The sequence below is a fragment of the Sinocyclocheilus anshuiensis genome, unplaced genomic scaffold (assembly GCF_001515605.1).
Source record: "Sinocyclocheilus anshuiensis isolate Anshui unplaced genomic scaffold, SAMN03320099.WGS_v1.1 scaffold745, whole genome shotgun sequence".
In the NCBI taxonomy this organism is placed as follows: Eukaryota; Metazoa; Chordata; class Actinopteri; order Cypriniformes; family Cyprinidae; genus Sinocyclocheilus; species Sinocyclocheilus anshuiensis.
The window spans coordinates 99,164-110,763 of NW_015540128.1; the positions used below are offsets into that span (position 1 = coordinate 99,164).

The 11,600-nt window shown below is 33.9% G+C and overlaps 3 protein-coding genes across 3 annotated transcripts in view; 1 reads left to right on the top strand and 2 right to left on the bottom strand.

The window, feature by feature from the left end:
* The window catches only part of rab35a (RAB35, member RAS oncogene family a), an 18,947-nt gene extending 18,172 nt beyond the window's left edge, over positions 1-775 (bottom strand). The window contains exon 1 of the mRNA XM_016484462.1: positions 515-775. Coding sequence (XP_016339948.1) covers positions 515-566 — 52 coding nt within the window. The 5' untranslated portion in view covers positions 567-775. The remainder of the gene's footprint in view (positions 1-514) is intronic.
* A 2,276-nt stretch (positions 776-3,051) lies between these two features.
* gng10 (guanine nucleotide binding protein (G protein), gamma 10) lies at positions 3,052-6,797 on the bottom strand. The gene is made up of 3 exons (XM_016484519.1): positions 6,629-6,797; positions 5,361-5,493; positions 3,052-3,242 (listed from the first exon to the last, which is right to left on the bottom strand). Exons 1-2 carry the CDS (start codon positions 6,707-6,709, stop codon positions 5,368-5,370), a joined length of 207 nt encoding a protein of 68 aa, XP_016340005.1. The 5' UTR covers positions 6,710-6,797; the 3' UTR covers positions 3,052-3,242; positions 5,361-5,367.
* An 823-nt stretch (positions 6,798-7,620) lies between these two features.
* Positions 7,621-11,600, top strand: part of rabepk (Rab9 effector protein with kelch motifs) — an 8,468-nt gene continuing 4,488 nt past the window's right edge. Inside the window, exons 1-6 of the mRNA XM_016484520.1 lie at positions 7,621-7,846; positions 8,369-8,459; positions 8,588-8,742; positions 9,730-9,885; positions 10,713-10,886; positions 10,971-11,120. Of these exons, the coding sequence (XP_016340006.1) occupies positions 8,407-8,459; positions 8,588-8,742; positions 9,730-9,885; positions 10,713-10,886; positions 10,971-11,120 (688 nt within the window). The 5' untranslated portion in view covers positions 7,621-7,846; positions 8,369-8,406. The remainder of the gene's footprint in view (positions 7,847-8,368; positions 8,460-8,587; positions 8,743-9,729; positions 9,886-10,712; positions 10,887-10,970; positions 11,121-11,600) is intronic.

Below are 11,600 nucleotides of genomic sequence, written 5' to 3' on the forward strand. Positions count from 1 at the left end.
ATACACACACATTTTTATTACTTTTTAATACTTAATTTAAATTTAAATATTATTTATTGATTTATTTTATTCCCTTTTATTTAATAATATATCAGTACAACATCCCAACATTAAATAAATAGATCCCAGGCTGAAAATGACACTAAATCCCACAACTAATGCATCTAACTTAGTTTGCTTATACATCGATTCTGTCACAGACAGTTCAACTAATATGCCAGTCAACATAACATATTAATATTTTACTTTATTAGACAATAAAAAATAATTTCAGAACACACCTAGACTGTATTATTACTCTAAACTGTTGACAGGCCCATTATATGAGCTAAAGCGAAACAACATCCCTATCGACCTCATCCAATGTCATTTATAAGCTGTCAAATTAATCAACACAGAAGTGTTACGTGTGTATCCAGCACAAATAACCCATCTGAAGAGGTTCTAGTTCATGTAAGTGTCGTTCTAAGCGAGCCGAGGCCTGCTTCCCGTCTCATCCTCGGTGTTTCCTTACCGCTGTCGCCGATGATGAGCAGCTTGAAGAGGTAATCATAGTCCCGCGCCATGGCCCGGCTCGATTCCCCCGCACAGAGAGGCTGTCCAGGAAGCGAAACCTCCCGCTGCTCCTCCTCTCCCGGCGGACAGACAGCCGTATATGTGCTTTAACTTGTCCCCGGGTTTATTTTGAGCGGTTTGCGGGGTATCGGAGACTCACACACCGATCTACACTCGCAGCGGATCTGATGCTGCTCGCCTCGCAGCCGCTCAAACAAACCCCGCCCACAACTCGTGATGACTTACTGCGCAGGCGCACAAGACACAGCTGTACTTCAGCAGATCCTCCAGCAGGAGGAGCTAACGAGGCGTCACTTCAGTCACACCTCACATACTACATTATTTATTGTATTTATTAGGATAAACCCCAGCTTAAATCAATTATTAAAATGTGTGTGTGTGTGTGTGTGTGTGTGTGTGTGTGTGTGAGTGTGTGTGTGTAAATAAAAAGAAAAAAAACACACAGACACTAATTCATAGACACGATACCGATTAAAAGCCGATTTTCTATTTATTTTTTGAAAGTAGTACAAAAACACAGTGAAAACAGTAATATTGAGAGATATTATTACAATTTAATTGTTTTCTATGTGAATAAAATGTAATTGATTTCTGTGATCAAAGCTGAATTTCAGCATCATTAGTATTTTGTGTCACATGATCCTTTAGAAATCATTAAAAAAATCTATTTAAAATAAATGCTGTTATTTTGAACTTTCTGTTCATAAAATAATCCTAAAAAATGTATTTACACGAATAAATTACATTTTACCACATAAATAGAAAACAGCTATTTTAAATGCTAATAATATTTCACAACACAAGCAGAAGGGACTTCAGACACATTAAAAAAAAAATCTTAATTAATCCTTTTTTTTTTGACTGATGGTGTCAAAAAAGTGACAAATTAAATTATATTTAAACAAAAATAAATAAAATAAAAAATAAAAAACATAAAAGCTCTGCTATCAATGTATAATGGTCATTAAATAACAAAAAATATGAAAGTGTCATAAAAAAGAAAAATAGCATAAGCTCACTTTTTTTGGCCAAAGGTGATTATGAAATCCCCGCATCACATGTTCATTAGTTAATTTAATTAATTCACTGAGCAAAAATGATCCTGTAGATTTTTAATTCTGTTGATATTTTCTTCTACAGTGAATTGTATGTGACATACGTGTGTCTAAATATTGTTGGGCCTTTATATATCTATATAGTACACAGATTGTTGCATATTTCATACTATTTTTCATACTGAATTTAATAAAATAACAGGCATTATACAGTAAGTATACATATTACATTCAAGATTTCCGTTAGTGGATATATTGCTGCTGCATAAAGGCACACAGTATACATACTACAGTATATGCTGTATATATATATATATATATGTTGTAAACAAAGTTGCAGTGCCAGTTTGAAAGGTTTTGTGTATTATTAGGTGTGTGTTGCATATGTTATTATCTGACAATCTGTGCCCAGATGTAATATTCTCTGAGGAAACAGACCAAATGAATCAAAAATGATTTATAATGCTTGCTCATGTGGAGAGGGAAGTGATACTGAAGCCATTTAGAAATCAGTTTAGAAATCTTAAAATGAACGAAAGATTGTGTTTATGGACACTATTCACTATTAAACACGTGCTGATATGAGTGTATCTGTTACACAAAACACAACCACACAGATTTGCATTATGTACCAGAAAGATGGACAATATTCAAATGCATAAAGGTTTGAATGAACAAAAGATCATCTTATATAAACTCAGTGTCACAACAGAAGTGGATTTATCTTCATACTCTCGGAGCCAGAATAAAGCGATGACAAGAAACAGGAAGTGAATGTTTCCTTTCACTGAAACTGTGTGGAAATACTGATCGAGTAGGGCATAACTACACAACTGGACACTCGCGATAGAAATTTCCATGGCTTTTACATTTCAATGACTGGAAACTCCTTTTTAAAATTCCCTGATATTTCCTGGTTGCTCGTGACTGTGGGAGCTTCCAAGCTGCAGTTTATATTTTTGCCTAAAACTATAGATAGACTCGGGTCACAGACATAATTGTCACAGAAGTAATTTTGTGTCAACCCAGATTGACCTGATTATCACCAGAGCAACAGGTTCATTTCATAACAGATCATTTATTTACCCACGAAAGAAAAACATTGTCTATCATGTCCTTCATCTTCAGCACATCTTTTCTTGCCTTTAAACCTATAGAGTTTATGCTCTTAACAGTGTAGAGATGTTAGTTTAACTATATTTGAAACACTGTGAGATACATATATGTATAAATTATATGTATATACGTAGATAATATTTATTTTGCATTTTTAAATCATTGACTACTAGGACTACTATTTTTATTTTTTTTTCATTGGCTGGACAAATCACAATTAACACTTAATTTGACAAAAAAAAAAAAAGACAAATCTCTGTTTTTTAAATTGTTTTTAAAATAATTTCTTCTAGATAAATCCAAATCATTCATAAGAACCAATGCTTCAGTTTCAAATAAGTCTTTAGCATCCGACCAAAAAAGCTGAATATTTAAAGATATATTAAATTTAAGGCATCAATATTCTCAGATTTGCACAATATATCTCATGAAGTTTCATGTCATGTTGTTGCATAATGTAAAAGATCAGCGTTCCATTGATCTTCCTCCTTTCTCCTGTGAAAAAAAAAGGAAAATAAATGTGAAAAATAAATAGAAACATTTAGTATTTAATCAATTCTGAAAGAACAGTTCATTCTAAAAATGGCACAAATCTGTCCAAAACCATACTGTGGAGCACAAAAGATGATGTTCGACCAAGAATAAGCCCTGGAGCACAAAAGCAGTCTTAAGTCGCTGGGGTATATTTGTAGCAATAGCCAACAATACATTGTATTGGTCAAAATTATCCATTTTTCTTTTATGCCAAAAATCATTAGGATATTAAGTAAAGATCATGTTCCATGAAGATATTTTGTAAATTTCCTACCGTAAATATATCAAAACTTAATTTTTGATTAGTAATATGCATTGCTAAGAACTTCATTTGGACAACTTTAAAGATGATTTTCTCAATATTTAGATTTTTTTGCACCCTCAGATTCCAGATTTTCAAATAGTTGTATCTCAGCCAAATATTGTCCTATCCTAACAAACCATACATCAATGGAAAGCTGATTTATTCAAAAGAGATGCATGAAGATTTGAATGAGTAAACATGACAAAACTTTCATACTTCAACACTTTGCAATTCGGAGACTAAATCCATTGAAAAGCCAGACGTGTTTCGACACATCTCGTGCTGAACTAAGTATAGCATCAAACCACAGACGAACTCATGCTGGTCAAGAGCAGAAGTTGGACAGATGCTTTCCTGAATCTGAATTCTGGCTGACTGTGCAGTCATGACTCATTTTCCTTTAGCCACATTTTTAAAGAAACACATATATTAGAGAAAAAGACGAAGCACAGTTTTTTAGCACCACTATCCCAGCACTTCCTCTACTTCCCCCATTCCTCTAAACCCAACTTCCTGTTGATGTAAAAGAGTCGGATCAGGCTTCCCAACAGAAAGCCGGATGCGAGTCCAACACTCCGGGCTAAAAATAATATCCCACACAGCTGCGTATGACTATTGAGAATATATCTGGGTGAAATGAGCTTATATTTAAATAGTAAGAGAAGCTGCAAGCAACTTCAGGACAAATACACAAATGAGTCGAGACGAAACGTTACAATGACTCTTTATTTCCATTTCAAAAACACAGTTTTAAAACACATATTGACTTCATGCTGGCTTATTTAATTACTGCTCGTCACTCCCTCATGTAAATATCATGACTGTTGGAGCTCTATAAATGTCCAGCTTATTTTGCATACAGAAGTAAGCTGTTTTCTATGGAAGCTGGTTTATGCCACGAAATTTTTTTTTTTTTTTTAATTTATCACAATTTGGACTTTGTTTTTGCAATTCTGAGACAAAAGTCAGAGTTAAACAGATATAAACTGTTGCAATTCTGATTTTTCCCCCCCCCTCGCAATTCTGTTTACATCTAGCAATTCTGACTTTCTTCTCAAATTAGAGTTTATATTTTGCAATTTTGACTTTTTTCTCACAATTCTATCTTTACATCTCGGAATTCTGTTTTTTTTTTTTTTTTTCACAACAGAATATAAACATAAAAAAGGTAACTGTGAATTTTCTCTCACAATTCAGAGTTTATATCGGACAATTCTGACTTTTCTTCTGTAAATTTATATCTCGCAATTATGACTTTTCTCTCAGAATTGCGAGAAACAAAGTTGAAACTGTGAGATAAAAAGTCACAATTACCATTTTTTAATTATTATTTGAAAAATATTTCAAATATTGAAATTGTTACATATTTATATTACCATACTGATAGATGTGTTCTTAATTTATTTATTTATTTTAATCTAATTTTTATTTATTCATTCAAATTTATTATTTTAAATACAAACATTTACGCAATTTTTTTAAATATAATTTTTATTTATTTTAATTCATTTGTTTCTGTATTGTGAGTGTATTGTTACACCCCTAGTAGACAGTAAAACTATTGGCACAACAAGCCAGCATGTTTATGAATATGATAATAAATTAAAATAGTAATACCAGTTTGCAATCAGTATACCAGACTGTTTTTGTACAAGCTAAAATAACCAAAACTGTCTGAAACCGGAAGACTCACACATTCACGCATTCACAAAAGGCTCATTCTTGCGTTATAAGTGAGCTGTGAGGTGTTTGTGGTCACTCATAAGACTGTGTACCTTCATTCTAGAGCAGGGCGCATGAGCGCGGCTCTCTGAACGGGTTACTCCCGGCCGGGACACCAACCAGCAGCGCGTCTTTACTGGCGTTCTGCAGGCAGTACTGCTGTAGATCTGCAGCGGCTTGAGAAACCTGCGTTACAAACACACTCAGATCAAACGGAGAAGGAACTGTGTGTCAAACTCTAAATGACCAAATCAATGACTGCTTGTCATAATAAATGTGCCCTCTATTGCACAAAATTGGAAGAAATTAACCATCCTGATATCTGGCCTCTTAATATCACAGAATTTTCAATTACATATACAAATATATATATATATATGAAGAGTTTATTTGCAAAGAAAGATAACTCAGTTTTTTTACATTTTCAAAAATCATGTTTTTTATTATTTTATAATGTTTTTTATTGTGTTTTATTGTGTTAGGTAGCTAGTATTTATTAGTTATTTTTTACCTAACAAAAAAAAATCAAAATAACCCAACTGCAGTTTGATTGAGATTAACTGGAAATGAAAAAACATGATTTTTCAAAATTGTTAAAAATGGAGTTATCTGTTTTTGCAAATGAACTCTTATATATATATACATATATATTTATTATTATTAATAATTTTAGAGATTCAAATTATATTGCTGATCATAATCTGCCATAATTGTCTTTGTATTAGTCTGATCTTGAAAAATATCAGACCTTATTTTTCCGTTTTCTACTATATATATACTATATATTATAATAATTTGATTTCACTGAGCGTATGATTTCTTTGTCTGTTTTAATAATAATAATAATAATAATAATAATAATGTAAAACAGTAGTTGCAAACAGTATCTGCCTCCAATATCAAACCAAATCAGACCAATAATAATAATAATAAGTGAAATTAAACAAACCATAAGGAAGATGATTGCTCATTCATATCCAGCCATATTCTGCTGCTTTGCTGTATATCATATTTTAGGATATTTGTGAACAGCATTGTCATATTTAAAAGAATGATCACATCCACACATTTCTGCTTGTTTTGAATGTGAATGAAAATCGTTCTAACAGCTATCCATTAATACTAGACAAACACAATAAAGAGCAGAAGTAGTGTTAAATATTAGTATTTATCTCATATCTGCAGATGCTGCTATTATAAACAAACGCATACATGTGATTAGAAACGTTTAGAGATATAAACTGAAGTTTGTTGTGAAATCGTCCAGCATCTCTGTATGAATTGAATGAAATATCACTTACTTCTGAGTGCTGAGACTTACTTTGATTCTGTCCACGCTGGCTTCGAGTTTGAGCTGCTCAACAGTCCGTTTCATGCTCGTGAGGTTCGAGTTTGAAGACATGATGATGATGATGATGATTCCTCAGAGTCAAGCTCTCTCAGGACAGATGAAGGAGTGTCTGAGGAGAGCGAGCTGCTGCATCTGTTGATTTCCAGGCAGAAAGTGACTGTGTGGGCGTGGCTGTGGGCGTGGCTGTGGGCGGGGTCATTGGGGGGTGTGCGCTGTGTTATCTTGGGCTGACTGTGTACGGAATCAAATCCACGCCAAAACGTGTATCGTAAAAGAACACACACACACACACACACACACACACACACACACACACACAATTCTGACACTGTAACAACAGAAATGTTATATTGAGAGGTCATGATGATGCCAGATAACAGGATGGTTTATTTTTTTCCCAGTTTGAGCAATATTTTTTTTGTGCTTTTTTCCTCCAAAACTTTTTCTTTTGCAATACTTTACTGTTTTTCAAATATATGTGGCATTGATTCCATAATACTGTCTTTTTTCATTTCAGATAATTTTAGAAAAATTTCTGGACATAAACATTTCTTAAGAGCCTTTATTAACATTAACGTTTTATTCACTTTTTAATATAAGCTTTTCGTTAACAGCCTATTTTTAGCCTATCTTTTATATAATTGTATGTTTTTATTATTATTTTCCTAACGTATTTTCTTATTTAATTTTTTTCTATGATAAAGGATTTATTATTATCATGTGTATTTTCCAGCGGTTTTTTAAATTATTTCGTTATTTTTATATAATATTTTTCTATTATTATATATTATATTTATAAAAAATATTTTCATTTAAGTGTAAACTAATTATTTTATAAAATATATAAATTATGAAATCTGAAATAAAAAAATCACATTTTATTTTATTTTATTTTATACTGTCTTAGGGCTTTTGCCACGATGAAGACCTTTATTATGAAATTATTTCCGGTTAGACTGTCATCACAATAGCAGTTTTCACACTAACTGCTCTCTCTTCCGGTGTAGCGCTCGTCCAACCCGTCCATCATCAGTCATAACATTTATTATTTATTATAAAGGTAAAGCGTTTGCTGTCGTTGTGATTGCGCGCAGGAGATGTGGCATGACGTCATAACGCTCGTGTGTTGCGTGTAGAATACGCGCTTTTACGTGACGATAGCAACGGAGTCGGCGTCCATAGAAACAGGTTTCGTGAAATTGGTTCTCATTCGATAAATGTGACCCTGGAGCACAAAACCAGACATAAGATGTATACATCATCTGAAAGCTGAATAAATAATCTTTCCATTGATGTATGGTTTGTTATGATAGGACAATATTTGGCCGAGATGCAACTATTTGAAAATCTGGAATCTGAGGGTGCAAAAAATCTAAATATTGAGAAAATCATCTTTAAAGTTGTTCAAATGAAGTTCTTAGCAATGCATATTACTAATCAAAAATTTAATTTTCATATATTTACGGTAGGAAATGTACAAATATCTTCATGCAGCATGATCTTTATTTAATATCCTAATGATTTTTGGCATAAAAGAGAAATGTATAATTTTGACCCATACAATGTATTGTTGGCTATTGCTACAAATATACCCCAGCGACTTAACACTGCTTTTGTGCTCCAGGGTCACATATGTGAATTAAAAGTTCTATTTTGATTACTATTGCATAAGCCAATTAAAACAGAATGCTGTGATGTGTGTTTATACAGTATAAACTCCCGAGTGATGATCTGAAGCTCTCAGACTGATGGAGCTGCTGCCTATTCTCGAGCCGGAGGAGCGGCCACAGAGCAGACAGTGGTATCAGCTGTTGTGAATTACTGTTGTCTCTCTGTGTGTGTGTGTGTGTGTGTGTGTGTGTGTGTGTGTGTGTGAGAGAGAGTGTGTGGTGTGTGTGTGTGTTTGACAGCTGTCTGTTTCTCTCACAGGTATGTCGTGGTGCCCACAGGAGCCGGTCCTGGTGTTTCTGTGGGTCACACCTGCACATTTCTGCCCTCCAGTGATGCAGGAAAGGGACGGATTGTAATTGTCGGTGGAGCCAATCCTGATGGCAGCTTCTCTGATTCTTACATTATCAATCTAGGTAGTGCGCTCACTTCAGCATGCTGCATGAATAGGGTACAAACTGAGTCCTGTTACAGTTTAAAGCAATAAAGACACAAATCCAGTGTTCTTCAGAGACAGTCTGTTGGTAAATAAACTAGGAAACGCAAGGAGTGACAAACTGTTGAAAGTTTAGAGAAAAATAGTGTGCAAAAAGGTAAAATAAATAATAATATTAAAATAAATTGAAAAAAATATGTTAGATTGCATTAGTAGATGAATAAAAAATTAGAATAAAATAGATTAAAATAAATAAAATGTAGATTAAACTAGATTAATACAAATAAGATCAAATAATTAAGTAAATAATTTAATAAACAAATAGTAGAAAATAATGTAACTTAACAGAAATGAAATATTTTCCAAATAATACTTTAGACATGTTTATAACGTCATATTTTTAGAGTATAAATTGGGTGTTTATTCAAGAAACTATATATATGCCTTTTAAATTTTAGGATCAGGGTCCCTTACATGAGAATGATCATATTTGGGGATCCATAGCATCTAAAAGATAGAAACCCCCTGATATGAACAATCTAACTTTAAAATTAATTGATTTAATTAATAAAAAAAAATATATATATATTTATATATAATATAATAAAATAATACATATAATTGCATGTATTTGTTTATGTTAACATCACTAGTGCATTGTAAACTAACAATGAACAGTAACATATTTGTAAACACAAACAAACAAATGCAGAAAAAAACATTAATTGTAAGTTCACAATATGTAATGCATGTAATTAATGCATGAATTAACAGTGTACACAACTTACAATGTGTTTAATCAACATCAGCATTTTTGGTTTAATTTATATAAATGTATTAACTATATATTTTTAAGTGTCTTTAACCATTATTAATCACATTTTATAATTCATTGCATGTAGTTTCTCAGTTAATATGAGCCCATGAAATCTGCAGTTATGTAACATACTGCCTTGTATTTTTGCAGATGCTCATGAATGGGACATTCCAGACTGGGTCGGGCTGCAGGCGCGTTATGAACACTGCAGCTTTGTTCCCGAGAGCGACCCGCAGAGTCTGTGGGTGTTTGCTGGAGCCGAGAAGAACGGGAACCGTAACTGTGTTCAAGTGTTGCGCACATCAGGTTATTAAACGCTGAATATTACCAGACAAGACGTGACATGCATTAAACACTACTAATAACATTAGGAATAATTAAGGCCTTTTTAGTGTTTTTGCTGCATTTATTTGATCAAAAATACAGTAAAAATTGTTCAATATTATTACAATGTAAAACAGCTGTTTTCTATGTGAATATCTGTTAGACTGTAATATATTTCTGTGATGCGCAGCTGTATTTTCAGCATCATTTCTCCAGTCTTCAGTGTCACATGATCTTCAGAAATCATTCTAATATGCTGATTTGCTGCTCAAGAAACATTTCTGATTATTATCAATGTTGAAGACAGTCGTGCTGCACAATATTTCTGTGGAAACTGTGATGCACGACCATTCAAAAATTTGAGATGCGTAAGGTTTAAAAGATTACTATTCCGAATAAACGCTGTTCTTTTGAACTTTCTGTTCATCTGTGAATCCTGAAAAATAAAATGTATCACAGTTTCCACAAAAATATTGTGCAGCACGACTGTCTTCAACATTGATAATAATCAGAAATGTTTCTTGAGCAGCAAATCAGCATATTAGAATGATTTCTGAAGATCATGTGACACTGAAGACTGGAGTAATGATGCTGAAAATACAGCTGCGCATCACAGAAATACATTACAGTTTAACAGATATTCACATAGAAACAGCTGTTTTACATTGTAATAATATTGAACAATTTTTACTGTATTTTTGATCAAATAAATGCAGCCTTGCTGAGCAGAAGAGTCTTACAAAACACTGACATATCTGAATTATTCCAAACTACGCTGTATGTTATCTATAATGCTGTACTTCGTGCAGCTGATGCTGAAGGCCGTGGTTCATGGCAGACGGTTCAGGTGAAAGGAGCGGCTCCGACAGTCAGGACGTACCATACAAGCTCCGCTTGTGTCAGAGACAGACTCTATGTGTTTTCTGGAGGAGACGCTGGAGCTTCGCCTGTCACTGATCCTCAGATCCACGTCTTTGATACGGGTCTGAGAAACACAAAATACTACAGTAGATTCAGGACTGACACAACTGAAGCATGCATCACTGAGAAACTGTGTTTGTTTGCAGTCAGTGCGACGTGGCTGCAGCCGGAGAGCAAAGGGATGCCTCCTGCGCCGCGGCACGGTCACGTGATCACCGCCGTGGGCTCCAACATCTACATACACGGAGGAATGGCAGGAGAGAAGATCCACAGTGACATGTTCCTACTCAACACCGGTGATGCAGCATGCTTTCACAGAAATCAATCATTATGCAATAAGAACATAACATTTGCAAGCACAAAAACAATAAACAAAGCAATTCTACAAATGCATATTATATGTATTATGTCATAGACGGCTCTTACAGGCAACTGAATGTTTAGAGTTCCTTAAAGGAGACATATTATGCCCCTTTTTACAATACGTTATATAATTCTCAGGTGTCCCCAGAATGTGTCTGTGAAGTTTCAGCTCAAAATACCCCACAGATCATTTATTATATCATTTTGAAAATGCCTATTTTGAGTGGAAGCAGAAACACGCTGTTTTCGTGCCTGTCTCTTTAAATGCAAATGAGCTGCTGTTCCCACGCCCCCTTTTCCTGCGCCATTACAGCTGGGACCTGCTAAAAACATCTGTTTTGGGTCTGATTATCATGTTTATCGTGCTGAAATCATGCGTTTTAAACCATATGAGTTTAAACTTCTGATATAGG